Source organism: Protopterus annectens, chromosome 11.part0 (assembly GCF_019279795.1).
Source record: "Protopterus annectens isolate FY-2018-M chromosome 11.part0, PAN1.0, whole genome shotgun sequence".
In the NCBI taxonomy this organism is placed as follows: Eukaryota; Metazoa; Chordata; order Ceratodontiformes; family Protopteridae; genus Protopterus; species Protopterus annectens.
This window is the reverse complement of record NC_056745.1, coordinates 439,770,425-439,797,444: the sequence shown is the minus strand read 5'-3', so window position 1 is coordinate 439,797,444 and position 27,020 is coordinate 439,770,425. Positions and strand designations below refer to the sequence as shown.

The window sequence follows — 27,020 nt, the reverse complement described above, 5'->3', positions numbered from 1 at the left end:
CTGTGAAAGCGCCTCACTGACGACAGCCGAACCTGTAGCTGGCTCTGCTTGTAAAACGTTGTCTGATTTGGACCTCGGAGGCCTGTTCTTATCCTTGCGTCGTTTGTGAACTTCGGTAGTCGGAAGCGTGTCAGACGACATTTTATAATTAAATCGCCTACCAAAGTAATGAAAAGCAAAATCGTACCTTCGCTTAATCGTACGTTGGTTAAATCTAGCACAAAACCAACAACTAGCAACGTCGTGGTCAGGGCCTAAACAAGGAATACAGTAAGAATGGAAATCCTTATGAGGTAATTTGCTTCCCACAAGAAATGCAATTAACTTTTTCTGACATCGGACTGGAGCAAGAAAAAAGTTTCCCCAACGGGGTACTTAGCTTTGAGAAGAACTAAGTCTTCAGACTGAAGCACGAAAAAATATCAGGAGTCAGCTGACCAGCACTTGCGAACTGCTTTCACCGCACGGCAAGAAAGACTGGAGAACATGGCGTCGGCTGGCAGCTTTGTACTCCTAGTGCTCTGACGTCAGGGAGCATGACTGAACAGCCGACGCCGGACCCGGACTTTGGGATTCTGGCCGACAGAGGACTGCCTGCCGGCAGGAAGAAAGTACAGTTTTGTACCTACCATAAATGTAGATGTTCAAGTGCACATACAGCTGCAGTCATCACACTTGGGTTATCCTGCCGTCAGGCGGGTCCTCAGTCGGCTGAATTCCAAAGTCTACGTCCGGCGTCGGTTGTCGTCGCTCCTTCCCTGACATCCTGTACCTCTTTGGAGAGGAGAGTCTGTTTGCAAATTAAGGTATTTTCCATGCAGCTAGATTTAGAGTTCTGAGCTGGCTGTGAAGGGTCTTGTAGTTGTGCTGGGACAACAGAAGAGGAACTTGAGGTAGGATCCATGGTGGTGAGTGTGACAGGCTCTTTAGGAGAGGATACCAGTGCTGTCGTGGCCAGTCTGGAGCAATGAGAATCATTTGTGGCCTCTCTGCTCTGGTTTTTAATAGGACTTTGATCAGTAGAGGTAGAGGAGGGAAGGCATAGACTGTCAATGCTGTCCAATTGAAAGAGTGCATCCACTTTCCAGGCCTGTGGATGATAGGTCCTTGAGCAGAATTTTTCCAACTGGTAATTTCTGTGGGTAGCAAATAGATCTATGTCTGGCTGTCCCCATGCTAGAGTAATCTTTGAGAAGACTTGAGGATGCAACTTCCATTCGTGTGGGTCTGTCATATTTCTGCTTAAGTTGTCTGCCAGTGTGTTTTCCTTCCCTGGCAGGAATTGTGCCTGCAGTTGAACTTGTAATTCCAATGCTGTGTTCCACAGGGTCATAGCTTGCCTGCACAGGGGGTATGAATGCGTCCCTCCCTGTTTATGTACCACATGACTGTGGTGTTGTCTGTCCTTATTAATAGCTGGCCTGGATGCAGTAGGTCCTTGAAGGTCATAAGAGCATTTTGCACAACTAGCATCTCCTTTTGGTTGATGTGTAGGTGCATCTGTTTTTGGGACCATTTTCCCTGGATGCACTGATCTGCCATGTGTGCTCCCCCAGGCGTAGTCTGAGGCGTCTGTTGTGATGATTTGACTTGCTTGTGGTATACAGAAAGGAAGACCCGTGTTTCTTTGGCATGCTTGAGCCCACCACAAAAATTCCTTTTGAAGGCATGGAATGAGTGGTAAAATTGTTTCCAAGCCGTGGCTGTGTTGAGACCATAAGTTTTTAGGTACCATTGTAGTTTCCTCATATGCAGCTTTGCAAATGGTATTAGTAGGATGCAAGATGCCATGAACCCCAGAGCCTGCAGGATTTTCCTTGCAGTTAGCCTGGTTAAAGTTGCCATTTTGTTGAAGTACTGAGACAGTTGCCCTTGTTTGTCTGGCATGAGGTAAGCCATCTGGGCCATTGTATTTAAGCTGGCACCCAGGAAAATTATCTGTTGAGAGGGTATTAGTTTTGATTTATTTTTGTTCACTGTATACCCCAGGCAGTTTAACAGTTTTATTACAAACACCAGATGCTGCAATAGAATGTCCTTGCTGTCCGCTTGGATCAGGCAGTCGTCCAGATATGGGTAGATTTGTATTCCTCGTTGTCTGCAGAAAGCAATTACTGATGCCAGGCATTTCGTAAACACTCTGGGCGCAGTAGATAAGCCAAAGGGCAATGCAGAGAATTGATAATGGGTTAAACCTGCAAGAAATCTGAGGTATCTTCTGCAATCTTGTCTGATAGGGACATGCAGGTATGCCTCCTTGAGGTCCAACGTTACCAGCCAAGACTCCTTGCCCAGCATGGGAAGAAGCTGCTGTAATGTGAGCATCTTGAATTTTGGTACCTCTAGATTTGTGTTTAGAACAGATAGGTCTAAGATGGGTCTCCAATCTTTGTCCTTCCTTGGTACCAGAAATAGTCTTGAATAAAAACCTTGACCTTGTTCTTTTGCAGGTATCTCTTGAATTGCTTTCATATCCATGAGAGCAGAAATTTGTTTTTGTGCCTCTGCTCATTGATTTTGTGGCAGGTTTGGCATGCCTCTCATTTTTGGAAGGGTGTGAAAGTGGAACCTGTAGCCTCTGTCTATAATATCCAGAATCCATTTATCCTTTGTAACAATGTGCCAGTTTTTTGAAAATAAGGCCAGTTTTCTGCCCAAAGGTGCTGCCATTATTGCTTTGTTTGGCAGGCATAGGGGAAAGTCATTGCGTCTGTTTTCTAAATGACTGTGGTCTATCTTTTCCACCTCTTGGGGCTGGTGCTTGCCACTGCCTAGCTCTGTAAGATCCTTGAGGTTGTCCTCTACCCCTTGGGCGTCTGTATCTACCCCTTTGGGGTCTGTCCGTGGCTGGAAAGGACCAATTTTTTGAAGGCCAGTTTCTGCTGAGGCGTGGAGGCTGCACCTGCAAGACATCTTTAACTGTTTGCATAGATTTCGCTTTTTCCTCCATTTTCTTTAGTACCTCCTCCGTTTTAACACCGAACAATACATCTTTTTGTAGTGGTGCATCTAATAACTTTGCTTTGACATGATCTGGTAAGGTTTGCTCTTTGAGCCAAGCGTGTCTACGTATGACAGACCCCGTGACAGCAGCTCTACATGAGGCCTCTAAAGCATCAAAACCACACTGTAAGGTACGTTTCCCCACTTGTTCTGCTCCATGCAACTAATCCTGCAACTCTTTCAAATCTGGTTGTTCTGTTTGTGTCATTTTGCTTTTCAGCTGAGATAGCAAGAACTGCTGGTACTTTAACATATGAAATTGACAGTTTAATGCCCTCATGGTTAAAGTGGCTGATGTATACACCTTTTTCCCCCACCTTTCTAATGCTCTGGAATCTCTCTCTGAAGGTAAAGGGTTTTTAGCAGTAGAGGCTTTAACCCCCTTGGGACCCTGAGAAATAGTTTCTGGGTCAGCAGAAGGGCTTTTATAAAGGAACTGGTGAGAATCAGGAACCCGGTAATATTTGTCTGGTTTAACAGGGTCAGGAGGTAAAAAGTCTGGATTAAGACTGGCTTCTGCGTACACATCATCCAAAATATCTAAGACAGGAGGAATAGCCAGGGGCCTATGCTGGGGAAGTAGCAGAAATTCCCGGAGCCTTTTCTTGGAATCTGAGTAATCTTGGCCTTCCCAGTGGAAGTGCTCTCTCAATGTATGAAGGATTTCCCCAAAAGAGTAGTCCTTGGGGGGGGGGGGAGACCGAGGGAATAGACTCCTCAGCATCAGAGTCTTCAAATGGGGAATAGGCGTAATCCTGGTCCTCAAAGGTCTGAGGTAATAGAAGCCTGGTCTGAGGAAGGGAAGTCTTCCTCCAAACTGGGTCTTTTGTCTGAGGGGGGTTGAGAACCCCTGATGAGTGCAATCAAATCCTCAGCCATTTTAAGCATCTGTTTTTTAGGCATGGGGCCTTGAGAGGGGGTCTGAGGACCCTGCTTTTTAATTCTCATTGGAGCTTTAGATTTAGAGAACGATTTAATAGAGAAGGTGGTAGGCCTGAAAACGCCTTCAGAAATGGCAGGCCTCGCTAAATTTTCCGTTTCTCCGCCAAGAGTGGCGTCGGTATCTGCAGTGGGAATGGAGAAAGAGGAAGCTGCGACCTCGGGTACTGAAGTCACTGGTAAAATAGTTTCATCGGTAGTCAGGGGCTGCGTAGGCGCCTCGCTGAGAACCGGTAGTCGGCCTTAGCGTGCTCTCAGTACTCGGTGCAGGCCTCGGATGACTGTCCTTATCCTTGCGCTTTTTACCTGAAATTGGCGTCAGTATATCCAACGACATGATATAATTAAATTTTTTGCCAAAATAATGAAGGGCGAACTCCGCCCGGCGCTTAATAGTGCGCTTGTTAAACCCAGCACAAAAACGGCAGGCCGAGACGTTGCGGTCTGGCCCTAAGCAAGGTATACAGTAATGTGAAAATCCTTATGCAGTATTTGCTTCCCACAAGAAATCAATTATTAACTTTGTCTGACATCGGTCTGAGGCAAGAAAAGTTTCCCCAAACGGGGTACTTAGCTTTAAAGAAGACTTCGGCTGAAATACTTTTCGTAAATCTCAGGAGCTGGCCGACCGGCACTTGCGAACTGCTTCTGCTTTGGGCACCGCGCGGCAAGAAAGACTGAAGAAAATGGTGTCGGCTGCCTCTTTTATAGCCCTGCCGCACTGACGTCAGGGAAGAAGCGACGACAACCGACGCCGGACCTAGACTTTGGAATTCGGCCGACCGAGAACCCGCCTGACGGCAGGATAACCCAAGTGTGATGACTGCAGCTGTATGCACGATGAACATCCCTACAGTGATGACGGCAACAGTGAAACACGAACATCGCAGCATAACCTAAATATATACTGGCAATCCATTAACAGCAGCAACCCCAAGGACTCTGTTCACCTATTTGGCTTTACCCAACTAATAAGCTCCACCACCAGAATCAAAAGGACTAACAGATAGTCCACACTAAACTGGATACTGACAAACCAATGCCATAATGCAAAATCCTTCAGTTGCTTACCAGGTACTATAAGTGACCACCACCCATCCTACGTAATCAGACAATAACATGGTTCACCTAAACAAATAATCTATAAACAAGCATGCAGTTTAACAAAATTTGATAAAGATGTCCCACCACAACTGGAATGTATTAAGAGTAATGTCCCTAGATGAAGCAGTTACTTACTTGAATTGCACTTTCCCAAAAATACAAAATTATTTAGCACCAGTTAGGACAAGAAGGGTAAAAACTAACAGAGTACCATGGCTGACAAGAAAGACCAAACAGCTCATGCTGCAAAGAGCTAAAGCATGGAAAAAATGGTATACAAATAAAACACAACATGCCTACCAACATTTTAGATATCTCAGAAACTGTACCACGAGCCTTGTTAAATCTGACAAGAAATCATAATACGGTAATCTCCCAAAAAAGCACCAAAACAATCCCAAGCTTTACTGGTCCTCTCAAACTATTACAACCAGTCCATACCACTATACTCTGTACTACTTCAGAGAGGTCATTGCCACTCAGTTCAACACTCATTTTATCCAGTACGTTCTATCACTAATCAATGGACCACCTCATTTCACTCTTCCAACTTCCATTTATTCTTGAAAGCAACACACAATCAGTTTTTCAGCCTGTCCTACCATCAACCATAAAAAATTACTAGCCAAATTAAAAGAAACAACCTCAGCTGCTGATAACCTTTCCACTGAGGTCCTCAAAACAGGTGCAGAAGCACTAGTCTTCCCTGTCTCCATTCTGATCTACTAGTTAATAACTGAAAACTATGTCCCATCCATTTGGAAAAAAAAAACATTAATATACCCCTTCACAAAGGGAGTAACCTCAACAGAGTTAAACTAAAGACCTACTGCTGTCCTATCACCCCCTCTCTAAAATCCTCATGAAATGTATTCACTCCCAGCATACGAGACACATAACCAAACACAACCTCCTCTCCAATAACCAAACACAACCTCCTCTAACACCCAGCACTGTTTCAAGCCCAACCACAACACCACTACTACTCCCTCCCTCAACTTCACCAACATAAGCCAGACTAAACTACTCAGAGTCATAATAGGTGATAACCTCACATTTGACCACTATATACTTCATTCCATCAAGAAAACTCACTAAACAATGAAATAAAAAAGAAAGAAAAAAACTCACTAAAAACGCGGCCCCCTCTATACAGCCAAGCACTACCTGACAGATCAAGGATTACCTTAGCAGCAACATACCTCTTACCTTCTTCTCTTATATGCTTCCCCTTTTCTTGCAAATATTAACACTACATATAAAACTAAACTAGCCTCCTGCTGCTGCTACAAAAATAGCTACATTTGCAACCAGCCAACTTTATAAAACACACCACTGCCTTACATTATAACAAACTGGCTTAAACTCACAAACCAGGTGACATACAACTAATCATTGCCCACATCCTACTGTACTCTCCAGACAAATGGCCAGCATTACAAAACAACTCTAATGTACCCATTAGAGAAATTTGCTCTACCAATAAACTTTTACTATGCATTAATAAGACACTCAACACTGCTGGAGACTCCATACTCGCATTATGAATCAAAATCCCTACACAGTTAAAAATGAAAACTTAAAACAGTTTCAAACGGCTGTTCTTCATGCTCACCTGGCTAGCTTTACTCAGATTACTTTCCTGCAACTCTTGTAGATACTTCACACCTCCCAATCTTTGTGTACCTCACTTTTCCTTCTCATAATACACTAATTTCCTAAATTCTTACTTTTCCTACTCTCACACACTCCACCAGTAACTATAACTTCTTTTTCTGCTCATTTATCTTCCTGCAGACGTCCATAATTCCTCCTTTCATACCTGGCTTAAAATCAATTTTTAAGATCCATTAAAACTTGTCTATCAGTAAAATATTACTATACTCAAAAACACCCTAGTTTGATCTTCTCCCTGCAGCCATTGCACTATAAATACATTACTTGTTACTGCATGTTATTTTACTATTCAATAATTAGTCAATTTATGTCAATTTCTCTTTTTTGTGTTAAAATGCTATGTTCATGTAAGAAATACTTAAAATATTTAAAAATCATGTAAATAACCTCATGTATAGATGTTTTTACCCTGCAATTATAAATGTACATCATGTGTAACTTAAATGTGGAGCTTTTCTCCCTGGGTCTCTGCTAAAAATGGGTTATACCCAGTTGGACTTTTCTCGGTCAACAAAGACAAATAATAAATATGTTACTAACAAAGCAAGAAAAAAACAGAAGCTCATGCTGAGCCCTGCAGCACTCCAACAAAAATCTGATCTGACTGCAAACAAAGTGTTATTTCCTTTTCTTCACTGGGGAAGTCTTGGCCCAGAAGGATGTGGCTATACAGAGTGAGAGACTTCCTTAAACTCCATGCTCTACCTGTTAAGGAAATTCTTGTTTAGGACTATGTCACTTTAAAGTACTGAAGAATGCAGAAGTGGAATAGAAATGAGCAGAGTGGACGCAAAGGAACATATGCAGTGTACACTAACTGCCATATGTAAAATGTTAATACAATTAAGCAAGACTAAAAGAATTTTAATGAAACAAACAAAATATTAACACACTACTGCTAAGAAACAGAATTACTGTGTGCCCTTACCTGATTAGATGGAGAAGCTGCAGTCTGCTGACCTTGTGTTGAACCCTGAACCCTTACATGTTGTACTGAATGTCCCAGTCTCTGTTGCTGCTGCAGGTGCTGTAACTGCTGTTGCTGCTGCAGCTGTAACTGCTGCTGGTGCTGCTGTAAATGTTGTTGTTGCTGTAGCTGCTGCTGATGGTGTTGCTGAACTGGAAGCTGGTGGTTTTGCTGCATTTGGTGTTGGTTTTGCTGCTGCATTTGAATATGATGGTGGTTCTGCTGTTGCTGCATTGGAAGCTGATTGGTTTGTTGCTGCTGCATTAAATGCTGGCTAGACTGTTGCTGCATTGCATGTTGATTGAGCTGGTGCTGCTGCATAACATGCTGGTTGGTTTGCTGCTGCATCGGATGCTGCATTTGATGGTGGCTTTGCTGTTGTGGTTGCTGTTGTTGGTGCATCTGCTGAGGAGGAGGGGGAGGAGGAGGAGGGGGAGGAGGAGGAGGTTGCTGCTGCTGCTGCCGCCTTTGAGCCATAGCTTGCTGCTGCATGTGCTGGATTCGAAGCTGTGCCAAGCTAATTTGTGTAGGGAACCTAGACAGTTGGTTTGCAGTAGGTATGTTTGCCTGGGACTGGGGATTCTGTTCTTCTACTTGTTTTGTGTTGGTTGAGGGCGCAGGTGGTTTGTTTTCAATTACTAGGGATCCTGTATGCAAGAAAAAGGAAGGAAGAAAAAAAGCTGAGGAAACAATTGAAACTGCACTGACATATCTAGCATACTTTTCTCCTCCTGACTGAAGAATTCTGCTACTGACCTTAGCATTTACCAGGATCAAGTTAATGACAGATGGGTCAGATACCATTTGGCTGGGGTAAATGGCTGAATAGAATTTTCAACAAAGAGTAATTTGTAACACTCCTCAACATCTGGTGACCAAGGATTAACTTAGTGTGGTGGTGGTCAGGGGGGGGGGGACCTCCACCAACAGAGACAAATACACAAAGAAAAATTAATTTGTCAGTGTTCATCAAAAAAACAATTCTGAAAATTTCCATTCAGTTGGTTAGTTCCAACAGAATATGCTGACTCAGAATATTGTTCAGCCACATTTAAATATTAAGAAAATGAGGTAATGTAAGTTATGCATTTCCAGAAATCAAGACAAAAACAGTTTGTAAGGTAGAATAGTTGTGTAAAATCTTACCATAACCATAGATGTCCTTCTCTTCACTGCTGCAGTATTCTTAACCTGAGGGATCTCCTGCCTGAAGGTGACCCCAAGTCAGTCAGTATACAAAAGTCTTATACTACTGTAGAGTACGTGGGACACTGCACATAGGCTGCAGTTGGAAGTAAACTATAAAAGTGATGTACGCACGTACGATCCTCAGAACTGAATGCTCCAGGAGGAATGCCAGACTAAGGACATGAAAGGTCAGTACATCCAAGAAAACAGTAGACCAGGGGGACAGGATAGTATACTGCAGCAGTGAAGAGAAGGACCTCTATGGTTATGATAAGATGCTACATTCTATTCACTTGCTGCAGTATTCTTAACCTGAAGGAGAGTGCCAAAGCTCAAGGAAGGAAGGAGCAGAGGTTCTCTCAATGAAGCCATGTGTAAAATGGCTTTAGCAAATTCAGCTCTGGATCCAGAGAAGCCATCCATTTTGTAATGTTTGGTAAAGGTATGAATAAAAGACTAGGTGGTTGCTTCAAGGATGGTGCTGTTATCTAAGCCCTTGAAGAATGCCTTCGAGGAAGCCACAGGCCTGGTAAAGTAGGCCTTCACGGGTGAAGAGAGGCTCTTTCCATAGTGTGTGTAACAAAGGTAAATAGTCGCTGAAATCCAAGAAGAAACAGTCTGCTTGGAAACAGGTAAACCCAGAGCCCTGGGATGAAAGTTCACAAACAGCTGATCAGATTTCCTGATAGAAAACTTAGGTTTTACCTGGGTGAAACTAAAACTATGTACATTTAAGGTGTGCAGTACCTTCTCACTGTGGTTTTGGGGAGAAGGGAAGAAGGTAGGCAACTGACTGGACTGGTTAAGGGATAATTCATTAGCCACTTTTGGCATAAAAGAAGGATTTGTTTTCAAGGATACCCTGTCCTTACGAAAGGCCAAGAAAGGGGTTACTGCCATAAGGGCTTGGAGCTCTGACACCCGTCTGGAGGAAGTCAAGGCCACTAGTACGTTTTCCAAGAGCACTGTTTGGGGAGGCTGAAGATGCTGGCTCAAAAGGGGCCAGCTTCAATTTTTCAACAAAATTAAGGTCCCAAGGAGGAGTAGGAATAGGCCTCCTGGGAGGCCTAATGTGAAGGCCGTCCTTAAGGAATTGTTTCACCTCAAATCTGGATGCTAGAGGGAGAGATGGAGGCAGACAAGCAGAAATAGTTGACATGTGCTTTGACAGAAGAATAAGCCAAGCCAGCAGACAGCTATTCACACAGGACAGAACCACTGGGATCCCAGTGCCAGTAGATCTTTGGTTCTAGGAGAGACACCAGCATGAAAATCTTTTCCACTTGGAAATGCAAGACTTTCTGGTACTGGATTTTCTAGCCTCCTGCAAATCTGAGTACTTCCTCTGAGAATAGGTGTCTGAAGGGGATTAGAATCCTATCACCCACAGTGTCAGCTGTAGCACTGACAGGTGTGGCTGTATCTGGGGTCCTTTGTTCCATTTGAGTAGGTCCACTCTGTGGGGCAACTTGTAGTAATGGTCCTTGGCTAAATGCAAGAGAAGGGGGGAAACAGTGCTGTTTTGGCCAATTGAGAGTCACCAGCAAGATATTTGGTTGGTCCTGTCAAATCTTGAACAGGATCTTTGGTATCAGAGGAACGGCAGGGAATGCATACAGAAGCATCTCCTTCCAAGAAAAGGAGCGTGTACCTACCTTCCAAACCAGAGGGCTTGGGACTCTGGCAAAAAATGTTGCAAGTTGTCTGTTCAGGGGGTAGGCAAATTAATCTTTCTGAGGAATACCCCACTGATGGACTAGGTCTAGGAACACATTCCCAGGAAGCATCCATTTGTGGGACTGAGTCAGGGACATACTCAGGGAGTCTTCAACGAGACTGTGGTTGGAGGGAATGTGCACTGCCTGATTAGTCATTTGGTATTGGGCAAGAAATTCCTATACCAGAAGAGCCAAGCTACAAAGGAGATAGGATTTGGACCCCCACTGCTTGTGCACATAACCACAGGACTGTCATGTTGTCTGTGAACAAATGTAAAGGGCCTGGGCAAAGAGGAGGGTGAAATGCTTGTAGAGCTAGTAGCAATGCTCTCATTTCCCTGATGTTGATGTGTTCTGTTTTTTTGTGAGGGAGACCAAATTCCCAGAAATGAAAATTTACCCAAGGCTGCTCCCCAACTCACATCTGGTGCTTCTGTGCAGAGTTCTTGGACTGGGGTGAGAGGATGCAGGGGTAATCCTGGATTTAGCTGTATCCGTTGGATTCACCAGAACAGTTCTCTCTTCAGGCAAGGAATGAGGGGGACTTTGAATTCTAGTGGGTGAGAATGCTGGGTCCACACTGACAACAGGAACCACTGGAATTTCCTCATGTGAAGTTTTGCCATCGGTACCGTGGGAATGGTTGAAGCCATGAATCCCAGCACTCTGAGGAACTCCCTGGCCGTGATGTGAATCAAGGTGAGAAGGGGTTGAAAGAAGGACCAACCCCGGAAAATGGAGTCCTGTGAGGGGGTGAGGACAGACTTCCTATTGCTGATGGTGAATCCCAGTTTTCCAAGGAGGGAAATGGTGGCCTCCAGGTTATGGAATAGAGTGTGAGAAGTTGGGGCCTGTAAGAGGAGGTCATCCATGTTTGGTAAAATCTGGATACTGAAAAGCCTGCAATGTGCAATCACTGGAGCCAGGCATTTTGTGAAAATGAACAGAGATGTAGAACGACCAAAAAGCAAGGCAGAGAATTGAAAAAGTCAAGAACTCACAGAAAAACATAAGCATTTCCTGACCAGGGGGTGAATGGGGATGTGAAGGTAAGCATCTTTTATATACAGAGATGCCATGTACCTTTGAGGAAGGGTAAGAGGAAATAACGTTGTGTGCCAACATTCTGAAGGTAGTAACCTTTAAAAAGGTGCTGAGATGGGATAAATTCAGGATTGGTCTCCAGGGGCCATCCTTTCTGGCGCTAAGCGCATTCTTGAATAGGCTTTCCCTCTTGAGGCTTGAGGAACCTTTTGAATGGAGCCCTGTTGCCAAAGGAAGAGAGGCAGCTGCTCTCAGGGTGGTTGAGGGATGCCCATGAAGGTGGGGGTGGAGTGCAAAAGCACGAAGTATCTTTTTTGATTATGGAAAGAATCCATGTGTCTTGGGTGATGCCTTCCCAGACCCTATGAGTGTTTGAAAGGCAAAGAGAAAAAGGGGAAAGCGAGACATCTGCAGGGTAGTCACAGACTCCCTTGCTCTGTCAGGAAAGGACTGCCTTTGATGTAAGGGTGCCTGTAAACCCCTAGGCTTCTGTTGTCTCTTGCCTCCTCTGAAGACTTACCGGAGGACTGTTGGGTGTGGCTATGGATGAAAACAATTCTTATGAAACCTGGGTATAGGAGAAAAGTACAGTTGTGTTTCCTTACCATAAATGTAGATGTTAGTGTGTATTCACAGTTGCAGTCATCACATTTGGGTTATCTGCTTGCAGTAGTCCTCAGTCGGCCTGATCTTGGGTCCTGCGTCAGTTGCTGTCCCTTCTTCCGTGACGTTAGGTTGTCAGGGTTTTAAAACATGCAGCCAACGTCATTATCTCAGTTTTTCTTGCCCCAGATGTCAGGTGCCCCCCTAATGGGAAGCAAATAAATCTATAAATATACAAGGTTATACCTCCAACAAAAAAAGCAAATACACCAAAAAGCTTTTGAGCATAGTAAAGGAGAGAAGAGGTATAGCCAACAGAAGTAAGGGGGCTGGAGGGAGGGTAACCAGGACTACAACAGTGAATACACTCGAACATCTACATTATGGTAAATGTACACAACTGTACTATGTTCTTCGTGTTTCACTGTTGCAGTCATCACAACAGGGTAGCTTCCTAAAGCTAAGGATGGGAGGAGGACTTTAGATAGCATTAGGACCAGCTATAAGGCCCTGCAAGACTGCAGTGGCAAAACCAGCTCTGGATTTAGAGAAAATTGGCAGATGGTAATGCTTGGTGAAAGTATGTACAGAACTCCAGGTAGCAGCTTCTAGGATGTCCCTGGTAGGGACGCCCCTGAGAAAGGCTGTAGCGGCAGATGCAGCCCTGGTTGAGTGGGGTCTGATCCCCTGAGGGATAGGTTTTCCATGGTGATTGTAGCATAAATTAATACAATGGCCTATCCATTTGGAAATGGTTTGCTTTGAAATAGCCTTCCCCTCTGCCTCTGCAGCAAATGCCACCAGCAGTTGGTTAGATTTCCTTTGAGGTTTAGTCCTCTCCAAGTAGAATCAAGGTTGTCTGGGCACATCTAAGGAGTGCAGTATCCGTCCCCCTTTGTTTTGCGGATTAGGAAAGAAGGTTGGCAAATGAATGGACTGATTAAGGGCCACACTGGATACCACCTCGGGCATGAAGGAGGGATTGGTCCTGAGGGACACCCTGTCTGCATGAAAGATGATGAAAGGCTCCACTGCCATGAGGACCTGTAATTCAGATACCCTTCTTGCTGAAGTGATGGCTAAAAGAAATGCCGTTTTCCAAGAAAGGAATTTTAAATCTGCACTAGCAGCTGGCTCGAAAGGAGGAAGAGAGTTTCTCCAATACATAGTTAAGGTCCCAAGCTGAAGTTGGGGCTCTTCTGGGTGGTCTTAAATTTTTGGCCCCAGCGAGGAACTGCTTGAACAGTGGGTGCGAGAAGAGGGGAGATTCTGTATTATAGTGAGCTGAGGCGTGAATTTTGATTGAGGAAAAAAAGTCCCTTGTGAAGCTTCTCAGTTAATTATTGTAAAATCTGAGGTAAGTTGGGCACTGCTATGCTCAGCCCTTGAGACTGGTTCCAGGCAAAGAATCTTTCCATTTTTCAACATAAGATTTTCTAGTACTAGGTGCCTCCTTGCCTCTAAAATGATATCCATCACTGGTTTGCTGAGAGATGGTAAGGGAGAGATTAGGTAATTTAGCCAGGCTGCTAGGTTCAGGGTTTGAAGCTGAGGGTACAGAATCTGATACTCCTGTTGGAACAACAGGGTAGTGTCAGAGGCAGGTGCCATGGGGCCAACCGTGAGACACTGCACAAGAGAAGGTACCAGTGTTGGCGAGGCCAGTCTGGTGCAATCAACATCGTCCTTGGTTTGTCTTGTTTTGATCTTTAGGAGTACTATGGAGAGAAGAGGCAGAGGAGGAAAGGCATAGACTGATAGTTTTTTCCGAAAACACAAATAAGCCAGCACTTAGGTTCATAGGTTTATACTAGGCTATCTGCCCTAAGGCATTTATAAGCCTAGCTCACGCCACCCCTTATATGAAAAAATACTGTGCCCATTAGTTTGTTGTGCCTCTGTCCAGCAGTGACACAGAGATGATTCCCGGGGTAAACCTACGATCTCCCATCCACAGGTCTAGATTTCTCTTGAACAGAGCTCTGCCTCACATGGACCGGGATTTTATTCCACAGCATAGGGAGTCTCTGAGTGATAAATCTATCCCTCCAGCACGTCCTATTTATATCCGTGCTAAGGTTTAAGTCGCTTGCTCTAGTGGTTTTGGTGGATTTGGATTTTTTGAGGTGGAGCATGTCCATTAATTCCAGGTTGGACATGGCCTTGTATGTCAGGCACATGTCACCTCTGAGCAGACGGTATGCGACTGAATAGAGCTGGAGTTTCTTCAATCTGGCAGCATATGACAGATTTTGGAGTCCCTTTATCCTTTTGGTGAGGAACTTTTGGGGTCTCTCCAAATGCTGCAGATGTCGGGTGAGATACATCCCGAATGGGGCATTGTACTCGATCATTGGTCTGATAAGTGAAGAATACAGGGGAACAATGACCTCACTAGATCTGGATGTGAATCGCTTCATGATCAGGTGGGCAATGTAGAAGGTCTTTCTAACCACTTTAGCAACGTGAGTGTCAAAAGAAAGGCCACTGTCAACCTGGGTCCCCAGGTCCCTGATAACCTCTTCTGTGCTTAGTGGATTGCCACCTATATGGTAGCTTGGGGTTACCTTGTTTTTCCCGAAGGGTATGACTATACATTTTTTGGCGTTTAACTTCAGGCCATGGCTCTGGCACCAGCTATCTGATTCCGTGAGTCCCTTCTGAAGGATATCCGTGTCCGATGCACTTTCCACTATGGCGCCCAGTTTGCAGTCGTCTGCAAACTTTGTCAGCCAAAGTCCTCCCATGTTGGCCTGTACTTCTGAGAAGTAGATGCCAAACAATAGGGGGCCAAGGACCGAGCCATGTGGGACACCACTTGTGACCGGCTTGGAGTCTGACACAGCGCCAGCAACTCTAACCCTGTGGGTTCTGTCCTTAAGCCAGTTTGCAACCCATCTTGTGACATATGGGTTTACATTTAAGCTGGTAAGTTTTTCTACAATACCCGAGTGGGGTATTGTGTCAAAGCCTTTGCAAGGTCAAGGTAGGCTGTATGGACTGCCTTTCCCTCATCAATGGCCTTGGTGACTGTTTCGAAGAAGTCGACCAAGTTCAAAAGGCATGCTCTTCCCTTGACAAAGCCAAACTGGGTCGGGTCCAATGTCTGCAAGTCCCCTATATCTTTGTTTATGAGCTCCATTATGATCCTCTCCATAGCTTTGCAGACTAGACTTGTTAAGCTTATGGGGCGGTAATTACCAGGGTCTGTAGAGGCGCCGCCTTTGTGGAGTGGGACCACAGTTGCCGTACGACACTCCTTGGGCACGTATCCTGTAGTAAGGCTGAGATTAAACAGCTGCCTTATGTGCGGGTTTAATTCCTCATTTAGCTCGTGTAGCACACAGCCGGGGACACCATCCGGTCCCATTGATGCTGTGTTTTTAGCTTTAGAGAGAGCAGCTTTCACCTGCGCATTTCAGATGTCCGGGAGGCTACACTCGGCTGGGATAGTTATCTCTCCTTTAGGGGAGAGGGTGAAGTTTGCACTGAACCTGTCTGCCAGTATGTTGGCAATGTCTGTGGGTTCAGTGATTTTGTATCATTTTGGACTAATTCTGAGCATATCTGGGAGTTTCCACCCAGGTTCCTAACATAGCTGAAAAAGGCCTTATGATTGTCCTTTGAATCCATGGCAATTTTTCTCTCAAAATTGGCCTTAGTTGATTTTATGAGTGCTCGTATTTTTTACTAATAATGATCAGGGGTGACTTCCCTTTTATGGATTTTGTTCTATCATGTAATAGCTTTCTCCTCTTATTGTAAAGTTTGTTAATGGCTGGGGTCCACCAGACTGGACGTTTGCCCTTTGTGGAAAGAGTCTTGGTTTTATTTGGGATTGCCTGATCCATGCAGTCCTGGAGGTGTTCATAGAAGGCATTTGTAAGGGCTTCCGCAGCTTGGGTTGTGGTTTCCACTGGCTCAGGGGCCTTGAAGGATACCACACCAGTCTTGAGTAGTGTGAAGTTTGCTTTAGAGAAGTTCTTCACTTTGGTCTTTTTTGTTTGGGGTGGGGGCGGGATGTGGATTTCCAGTGAGATTAGTTTATGATCAGATCTCACACCAATGAGGGATATACTTCCGGTGTGGAGCATTTTGTCCCCATGTTTGTGACAATGAGATCTAGTATATTTTCTCCTCTCGTGGGAACAGTGACTAGCTGTTCCATGGCATTTGAATTTATGAACTCCAGGAACAGTTGGGCTAGAAAGTTAGGGCTTGAGTAATGTTCCCAGTCTATATTCGGGTAGTTGAAGTCACCCAATATGATGGTGTTTGGAGATACATTTATACCCTCCAGTGTCTTCAGGAAGGCTGTGTGGGGTTCCTGAGTTTGAGAGGGTGGCCTGTAGCATGCTACAATTTGTAGAGCAGTTTTGCCTATGGTTAGTTGCACCTGGATGGTTTCCGAAGCTTCGTGCGTTGCCACCAACCTGGAGGTGTGGGTATCCTTTATGAATATGGATACACCCCCCTCCTTTTGTGGTGTGGTCCGGGTTTTGGGGCGGGCATGATATGAGGTAAAACCTAATAGTGCGGGGTGCTCTCAGGAGCCTTGAACCAGGTTTCAGTTACAGCACAGACATCGATGTTCTCCATACTGAGAAGGGCCTCGAGTGCGTGCACTTTGAGATTTAGACTTCTGGCATTGAGCAGCATTACCCTCAGTTTCTTCCCATTTTTGTTTTCTAGGGTGGTAGGTTTAGAATTTGAGCCTTGCCTAAAAAGGCACTATGGGGTGGCAAGAGCCTTAGCCAATATCCGGAATCCCAGGGTGACAGGTGCAAGCCGTCCCTTAAGCAGCGTGGCTTGTCAAGCATGTCATCCCAGGCAGACAGACACTGGATCCTCTTTGAATGACACCAGACATTAAGCCAATTGTTAAAGCTGATCATCTTGTCTCTATATTGTGGCATCACTCTTGGTGAAGGAAGGATACTGCTCAGGGTTAGGGTCATACCTGCCTGGGCTACATAATCAGAGAGCTCCTCTATGTCTCTTTTCATGTAGTCCAGGGAGGTACGTCTCAGGTCGTTCACACCAGCATGGACAATGACTGTGTCATATTTGTACTTGCCGTGGAGTGACCCGAGTGCTTGTGTTATGTGGCGGATTCTAGCGCTATTACTTCATCAGTAATTCTTTAATTCACAACGATCTGGTACCTCGGCAATTCACCTTCATGGATCACATTTCATCCAGGTATAAGCATAGTATATATACACACGCATATATCCCAAAATCGCAAGTATCATTATTCAATTAATTAAATAATTAAATATAGCAGCATTCCAAAATTTAAAGTGGCCATGATCAGTTTCATCAATAAATATCATTAATATATAATTATATACAATAATAACATTAAATAACATTCAAACATTTAAATAAATTATTAAATAAAATGAATATACTTAATTATATACCCAATTCCTGATTCATAGCATATGGCTTTAAAGTATGAAATTTAAGAATCATTCTTGTTTCTAACTCTAATAATTTAACTACAATATCACCACCTCTATTTAGGAAGGGTTTTCCAAGTACACAAAATATTAAACTACTACTAGAACTGTTATGTCTATCATGAAATCCAAATAGTCTTGTTGCCAAACATTTTCATGATAGACATAACAGTTCTAGTAGTAATAATAATTTATTTAAATGTTTGAATGTTATTTAATGTTATTATTGTATATAATTATATATTAATAATGATATTTATTGATGAAACTGATCATGGTCACTTTAAATTTTGGAATGCTGCTATATTTAATTATTTAATTATTCAATTAATTGAATAATGATACTTGCAATTTTGGGATATATGCGTGTGTATATATACTATGCTTACACCTGGATGAAATGTGATCCATGAAGGCAAATTGCCGAGGTACCAGATCGTTGTGAATTAAAGAATTACTGGTGAAGCGCTGGCTTATTTGTGTTTTCTGATATACTGTCTGCTGATGTGTTTAAAGTTTGATAGTTTTTTCCAGCTGAAGGACAGGGTATCCATTTTCCAAGCTTATTTGTGGCGAGTCATTCTGCAAAATTTGTCCAATTGAAGTTCTGGGGGGATGCAAACAGGTCTATTATCTGGGCTCCCCCATTTGTCTGTCAGCATGTTGAAAATCTTTGGTTCCAGTTTCCACTCGTGTGGGTCCATGAGGTTTCTTATTAGTCCATCTGCCAGCGTATTTAGTTTTCCTGGCAGGAAATGAGCTTGTAGATGCACTTGGTAGCTCAGAGGCTGTGTTCCACAATGCCATGGCTCGTCTGCATTGGGGGTAAGAATGGGTACCCCCCTGCTTATGTACCACATAACAGTGGTGTTGTCCATCTTTACCATTAGTGTCCGAGCATTCTGGACAGCTAACATTTCTTTCTGATTGATATGCAGGTGCATCTGACTTGGGTTCCATTTGCTCTGAACGCACTTCCCTGCCAGGTGATCCCCCCATGCACAGTCTGATGTATATGTTAGGGTTTGGGCGACAGGGGATAGGGTGAATGGTAATCTCTTGTTTAGGTGGCACGCCTCTGCCCACCAAAGAAATTCCAGGCGTAGGCAAGGTATGATAGGAATCATTGCTTCTAGATCCTGAGAATGTTGACACCATAGGCTTTTTAGGTAAAATTGTAGTTTCCTCATATGCAGTCTTGCATATGGAATTAGAAGAATGCAGGAGGCCATGGACCCCAAGGCTTGCGATATTTGCCCTGCAGTTAACAGGGTTTTCATGGCCACTAGTTTGAAGTATGTTGTCAGATGAATTTGTTTCTCTGCCATGACTAAAACCATCTGGGAAGTTGTATTGAAGCTTGCACCGAGGAATGTAATCTGTTGACAGGGTACCAGATATGATTTCTTTTTGTTTATAGTGTACCCCAGACAGGTTAGCACTCTTTGTACAAAAGCCAGATGATTCAAAAGCATGTCATGGCTTTCTGCCTGAATTAGACAATCGTCCAGGTATAGGTATATTTGAATATTTCTTTGCCTGCAAAATTCAATGACTGAGGCTAGGCACTTTGTGAATACCCTGGGCGCAGTAGATAAGCCAAAGGGCAGTGCAGAGAACTGGCAGTGATTGCAGCCTGCTTTGAAGCTTAGGTATCGTCTGCAAGATTCCCTGATTGGGATGGGCAGGTATGCTTCCTTTAAATCGAGTGTTGCCATCCAGGCATCTTTTCCTAGCATGAGAAGCAACTGGTGAAGAGTCAGCATCTTGAATTTTGGAATCACCAAAAAGGTGTTGAGTAGACAGGTCCAGGATTGGGTGCCACGAATTGCCTTTTCTGGGTACCAGGAAAAGTCTTGAGTAGAAACTTTGTCCTTTTTCCTCTTCTGGTACAGTTTGAATAGCCTTTATGTTTAAAAGAGATAGTATTTGCTTTTGAGCCTCTGCCCACTGATTTGGTGGTAGATCTGGCCAACCATTGGGCGCTGGCAATGTGTGAAAGTGAAATCTGTATCCTTGGGACACTATATTTAAAACCCATTTGTCCAGGGTAATGAGTTCCCAGTTTTTGACCTGCAGTCCAATCTTTCCCTTTAAAGGAGCAGTCAGTTGACAAGTGCTTGGAAGTTTTAAAGTCAAGTCATTGAGACAGTTTTCCATAGGGGGGAGTCTTACTACTTCCAGATTTGGAAGCGGAAGCCCCCCCCACTGCTTAGTCTTGTGTGTACCCTTTGACTGAAACCTGGAGTTTCTGCTTGGTCTGAGATCGGATTGAGAAGGCCTGGAAGTAGCAGGAAAAGACCAATTCTTAGAGGGCCAATGCCTATTAAATCTTGGAGGCTGAACTTGTAAGAAATCTAACAGCCTGCATAGATTTAGCTTTATCTTCCATCTCTTTAAGAACTTCCTCTGCTTTACTGCCAAACAGGTGGTCCTGATTTAAGGGAGCATCCAACACTTTAGCTTTAACATGATCAGGCAAAGATTGCTCCATAAGCTAAGCATGCCTTCTGAGTACAGACCCAATGACAGCAGCCCTGCAAGAGGCCTCTAAAGAATCAAACCCACATTGCAAAGTATGTTTTCCAACCTGTTCAGCAGAATGCATCAAATCCTGTAAATCCTTATTTTCAGCAAAGTCCGGAATCAACATAATTTTCTGTTTAAGAAATCCAATAATATGCTGTTGATACTATGAAACTGACAATTTAAGGCCCTAATGGCCAAAGTTGCAGAAGTGTAGACCTTCTTACCCCATCTATCCAGCACCCTGGAATCTCTATCAGAAGGGGTAGGATTTTTGGCAGTAGAAGCCTTAATGCCCTTGGGTACCTGTGAAATAGTTTCTGGATCTGCAATAGGATTTTTAAAAAAGAACTTGTGAGAATCAGGAACCCTGTAATATCAGTCAGGTTTTCTCTGAGCAGGAAGTAAAGAATCAGGGGCCAAACTAGATTCCAAAAAAGCATCCTCAACAATGTCTAGTACAGGAGGTATAGCTAAAGGCCTGTGTTGAGGCAGGAGTAAGAAGTCCCTAAGCCTCTTTTTTGAATCAGAGAAATACTGGCTTTCCCAGTGGAAATGCTCCCTTAGAGTGTGCAAGGTTTTACCAAAAGAGAAATCTTCTGGAGGAGAAGCAGAGGGAATAGAGTCCTCTGCATCAGAATCCTCATAAATAGGGAAGGGTAAATCCAGATTATCAGAAGAATCAGAAAAATCAGAATCCTGGTCAGAAGATTCATAAACAAATTCAGTCCTAGGTCTCTTAGAAGAGGAAGGTTGGCTTCCCCTGATTAAAGTTAAAAGGTCTTCAGCCATTCTTATCATTTGTTTTTTAGGCATAGAGGCCTAAGCATGTGGCCTGGGTGTCAGTGTTCTAGGCAAGGTTCGAGGTTTAGGCCTTAAAGAAGGAGGCGTTGGTTTATTATGCAAGTCCGTGCCTGAATACCCTTAGAAGCCGGTTCCTGCACAGCGGCTCCAGACCCATCCAAGGTAGAGACATTCGAAGGTTCTACAGTTGAAGCATCTCGTGGCATACCGGACAATGAATGGGTATCAGTAGAGGCCTGCGAATCAGAAGTAGTGGGTATCAGGGGCTGCGAAAGCGCCTCACTGAGTACCGGCAAACTGGTGACTGGCTTAGGAGAAGTCAGTCGGCAGCGTTGGACCTAGGCAGCCTGTCTCTGTCTTTATCTTTGTGTTTTTTTAGGATGCAGGTAGTCTGATGGCTTACCGATGACATTTCTGGATAACTGACTTGAGAACATAAATATTTAAAAGCAAAAATATGCTGATGACGGATAGTGCATTGGTTAAATAAGGCACAAAACTGACAACAAGGTACGTTGTGGTCAGGGTCTAGGCAAGGAATACAGTACGAATGAAAATCTTTGTGAGGTATTTGCTTTCCACAAGTAATGCAATTATTAACTTTTACTGACATCGGAGAGGAGCAAGAAAAAGTTTCCCCAACGGGGTACTTAGCTTTAGTTTAAGAGTTCGGTTCTGAAACTCGAAAACAAAAATTTCAGGAGTCGGCCGACCGACACTTGCGAACTGCTTCTGCTTCAGGCACCGCACGGCAAGAAAGACTGAGGTAATGACATCAGCTGCATGTTTTATACCCCTGACGATCTGACGTCATGGAAGAAGGGACAGCAACTGACACAGGACCCAAGACTTTGTTAATCAGGCTGACTGAGGGTTACTGCAAGCAGATAACCCAAATGTGATGACTGCAACAGTGCAACGTGAAGAACATCTAGGATGTGTTTCAACTCTGAGTTCCTTGTTTTGTTTTTTTTTTTCCTGTAGGGACTTAGAGAACCTGCTGCCTTACCAAATAAGGCTGAATTATCTAATGGTACATCCATTAATTTAGATTTGAAGTCATCCTGGAGAGGCTGCAACTTAAGCCAGGAATATCTTCTGAGAACTGAACCACTTAGCAGCTGCCCTGGCATAAGCCTCTGCTGCATTTAATGTAATGTCTTGCCACTTGGAAGGAAGCTCCCAGGACAGACAGAGCCAAGGCTTTTCCTTCAGAATCTGTAAGCTCTGCAATGGCATTAGATGCCAAGAGACAAAAGCTGTAAGGAGTACTTAATCATGTGTGTCTGATAATTGAGGGCCCTTGAAAGCCAAGATAGCTGACTTATAGGCCTTTTTTCGCAGTCTCTCAAGGGTTCTACTCTCTTTGTCAGATGGGGGAAAGGTGGTAGAAGGAAGCGTCCTACACGGTTTATCTGTAGCTACAGAAATGACTGCTGGGTCTGCAGCAGGACACCTAAAGTAGAATTTATAATCTTCGGGGACCTTGTAGAAGCGGTCTGGCTTCTTGGGAGCTAGGGCCTGGGAATCTGGTGTTTGGGAAGCATTGTGAAAGGCATCCAGAAATGCCGGATGCACTGGTGGAACTCCAGTACGGCCAGGGACATCATCTTGTAGAACTTGATGGTATCTTTTTTGGACATCTGAAATTTGGGACATGTCCTACTTAAAGTGTTCTCCCAATTTCAGAAGAATTTCACCAAAGGATCTCTCTTCCATAGGGGAACCAGCACAGACGGACTCCTCTTCAGGGGAAACATGTTCCTGTGGAGAGGGAATATGTGTTGAATAATCAAAAGATTCCTCTTCATCAGAGAAGTCATTGTCCCTAACCCTTTTCTGAGAAGCTTAGGAGTAGTTGTAGGAACAAGCTCAGAGGAAGGAGGCTCAAGTGCCATGAAGGCCTGAAACATGCTTTGAGAAAAGGCCTGCTGATCTGTAGGTGCATCTGTCAGGGAACAAATGCTTAGTTTTTTTTTTTTTCTTTGCAGGAAAAACAATCCTATGCAACGTCGGAGGACCGCATGAAAGCCTGCATTCAAAAGGGGCTGGCTCAATCTGTTCTCTTACTTGAGTTTGCGGTACCCCCCTAGGACCCTCCATACTTTCAAGCCTAGGTCCCTCCATGACATCTTGATTGGATGTCCATTCTCCCTCCAAAGATGTGCTCGAGGCCAAAGTGAAGGCAGCCTCAGAACTGAGCTTCGCCTGTGAATCCGAGCCTCAAGTCAGATGTGCCTCCAGTTTGACAAGCACCTCAGGAGAAAAATACGACAGTGGCAGTGCAGTGGAAGCTACAGGCTGAGGTTTCTTGCCTTGTGCTTCACCAGCTTGGCATTGGACCCTGAGGTACCTGCCATACAATTCGCTAACAACTTAAGCCATTGGTTCTCTAAATAAATAGCAAGAGAAGAGAGCCTGCTTCGAAGAGTCTTGGGTGTGTGAAGGACTGGCAAATGCTACAGAACTTGTGGTCGTGACTAGGCCCTAAACAAAAATGACACTGTGAATGGCTGTTCTTATGTGGAATTTGTCTTCCACACGGACACTTGCCCTTGTTGGATGACATAACCAAACAGTAGTAAAGAGAAATATTCCCCAACAGGGCAGTTATCTGGCAAAGGCTGAAGTCACAATCACTGAAATGATCAGACCAATGGTCGGAATGGTGGTCAGACTGGCTGCAGAAAAGTTCTGAGGATGGTACGTGCATACTTTGCTTTTATGGCCTACGTGCAACAACCAATGCACCCTACAGTAGTATAAGACTTATGCATAGTAGCCCACATCGGGTCACCTTCAGGTGGGAGATTCCTCAAGCTAAGAATACTACAGCAAGTAAACAGAAGGACATCACTATGTTGCTTCACATGAGATTATAAGAAGGGTGCATCGTAGTACCAGCTAATTTAGGACATTTCCGACAATAAACATAATGTGTGCAGAAAAAGGACAAAACAGACTGCCATGCAAGTCTCATCAGCCCTTTCCACACACTATTGCATCAACAGTTCATAAAAGTAGGAAAAGGAGGAGCAGATCCAAGAGCAGGCACAAAACTTCCCTGCTGATCACACCTATAAATCGAACTCTGAGGAGAAACTGGGGAAGGAATAACATTCAAGTGAAAAAACTAGAGAGTTTCGAAGAACCCGAAAAACAGAAAATGAACACAGGTGGGGGTAAGAATACATTCAGACCGAACACAGACCTGTGCTGAGGCAGGTATCCCACTAAAATTTTCACACTTTTGCCTAGCTAGCTCAGGCACTAGTAAAACACGTGCATACCTAATTACGGGATGTTCCTGGGTAAAATGCAAACAATGTAGAGGAAAATATTATACAAGTTACTGCAACCTGCATATATCTGACTAGGATTCTGACAGTAATGCTCATTACCAGAGCTCTTGAATCAAACATCTCCATCTTCCATTCCACTCTGAACAGCATACCTTAACCTGTAACTCTAAAACTTCCTCCATACCTAGCACATTTTAGAGCTCCATATCTGCCACTTGCAGCCATCTACAGCTGCCATTCTTATTTGATTTCAAAAGACTCATCCAAAAAATGTCAAAGGCATTACTTAAGTGCCTAGTCAACATCATATGATTATATACTGTGCTGTACATTGGTGTGACCAAACTCTGCTAAGGAAGATATCTAAATGTATACAGCAGAGGAATTATATTATTTCTACACAAACTACCAAAAAATAATAAAATACAAGCAGCCAAACGACCAGTGAAAAATAATAAACTTTAATACATTCTTAATGTCTCGGCTAACAAGCCTTCAAAGAGATAAAAAGCATTACATAAAACCACACTTTATATTACCCATAATTAAACCAATTACACCATTTACTAATAAACCAATAAAAAATTGCAATTAATTTAAAGCAATGCCTTCCAATTACATTTAAGATTCAGCCCTGAATGTGTCGAAGTCCCAAATTTTAAAATAAGAAGTTATGTACTCACCATAATGTTCCATCTGAGTAGGTAAACTTAATTTGGCAGCAACCTATGGGTCTTCGGATCCATATCGGATCCGAGCCGGCAGTTTCCAACAGATGAGATCCGAGCTCCAAGCCCCTCCCCCTACCCATAATCCCCTGCCATCCCTACCTGACCTCAGATCGAGTATGCCTAATGCAAGACCTGCACCAAATAGCCAGTCTATGGTCTGACCTCGATACAATCAGACGACAATAGGAGTAATATAAACATCCGACGGTCAGGGGGAAGGGGGGGGGGGACGGTTGCTGCCAAATGAAGTTTACCTACTCAGATGGAACGTTATGGTGAGTACATAACTTCCTAATCTGAAGTAGTTAACTTCATTTGTGTATCAACCTATGGGACAGAGTCCCCAGCTACCTAAATCTTGGGAGGTCCTCATGGAAGGATGTTCCGGAGCACTGCAGAGCCAAAGGATGCTCTCCCTCTGGAGACCAGGTCCAACTTATGATTTATAAAGGTATGAGATGAAGCCCAAGTGGCTGCCGAACAAATTTCATCCAATGAGATGCTAGAACGAAAGGCAGCAGAGGTGGAAATTGACGTAGTAGAATGGGCGTTGACTACTTGGGTTGCGGGCCGGCCAGAACTTTCATATGCTAGTAGAATGCACTGTGAAATCCATCTGGACAGTGTGACTTTAGAAACTGATTTTCCAAAATTAGTTTTAGCAAAGGAAATAAACAGCTGGTCTGATTGCCTATGACCAGCTGTTCTGTGTAAGTAGAAACGTAGTTGTCTATGAACATCCAACGAGTGCAATTTATATTCGCCTTTGTTTTGGTAATTGGGAAAGAAGACAGGTAAGTTGATAGTTTGATTGATATTTGATTCAGAAGCAATCTTAGGAAGAAAGGAGGGATTGGTCCTGAGTGATACTCTGTGAAAAGTCAAATACGGTGGCTTGGCGGAAAGGGCTTGTAGTTCAGAAACCCTTCTGGCCGAAGTGATAGTGACGAGAAAGGCTGTTTTCCAGGATAATAGTTTAAGATCCACTGAAGCTGCAGGCTCAAAGGGAGGAGCTGTCAAAGCCTGGAGCACGAGCGTTAAATCCAAAGGAGGGACTACGTCCTTCACCAAGGGTCTTAGTAGGAAGGTACCCTTCAAAAAGGCCTTACACAATCTGGTTGAGATCAAAGTGCCTGGGTCACTCCCCACGTGATAATGTGAAATTGCTGCCAGCTGAACTCTGACCGTGGAAGAGCTGGCTCCTTGGTCAAAACGTCCTGACAAAAAGTCTAACACCGCGGGCAACGGAGCCGTAAAGGGGTCTAAGTTTTGTTGCTCCGCCCAAGCAGAAAAATGTTTCCATTTGCTATCAAAGTCTTCTAGTAGACGGCTTGTGGGCCGCCACTAAGATAGCTTTGAGTGGAGAAGAGATACCGGGAGTCTTAGCTAGGAGTGGAACTGGAGCAACCAAGCCGTGAGCTTCAGACTGTCCAGATTCGGGATTGGAAGGTCTAACGGGTGCGAGATCAGATCCAGAATGGGATCCAGAATCCAGGGAGGATTCCCTAGATGAGACCATAGATAAGGGACAAACAAAAAGGAATGGAACAAGTGCTAACCAAACCGAAAACCAAACCAAAAGCACTTGAAGGAAATAAGGCTCCAGGCGAAAATTCAGATAGTTTAATGAGGTATAAATATAACATAAACGCCAAAGACACTCCACACTGCGTTTTCGTTTAGATCCACTTCATCAGACAATTTTACACACTCAATTCATACCCCTTAAATACAAACACTTTAATTCTCATAAAGAAGGAATAGTAGGCTCTATTGGTAGGCCTATGAATGGACAGAGGTACAATATTGATTTCTCTAATGTTTTGTATAAAAAATATAGTTTTAATGATAAAATGGTGCCTGAAATTAATGAAAATGATAGTAATTTAAATTTTGAGTCTAATATGAAGAAACTAGATGAAATATTGTTTAAATTCAAGAATTTAGAG

The 27,020-nt window shown here is 43.8% G+C and overlaps 1 protein-coding gene across 3 annotated transcripts in view; it reads right to left on the bottom strand.

The window, feature by feature from the left end:
- TRIM24 (tripartite motif containing 24) overlaps window positions 1-27,020 on the bottom strand; it is a 1,966,170-nt gene that overhangs the window by 727,122 nt on the left and 1,212,028 nt on the right. For all 3 annotated transcript variants that reach the window (XM_044087935.1, XM_044087936.1, XM_044087937.1), the window contains exon 9: window positions 7,652-8,337. In XM_044087935.1, coding sequence (XP_043943870.1) covers window positions 7,652-8,337 — 686 coding nt within the window. The remainder of the gene's footprint in view (window positions 1-7,651; window positions 8,338-27,020) is intronic.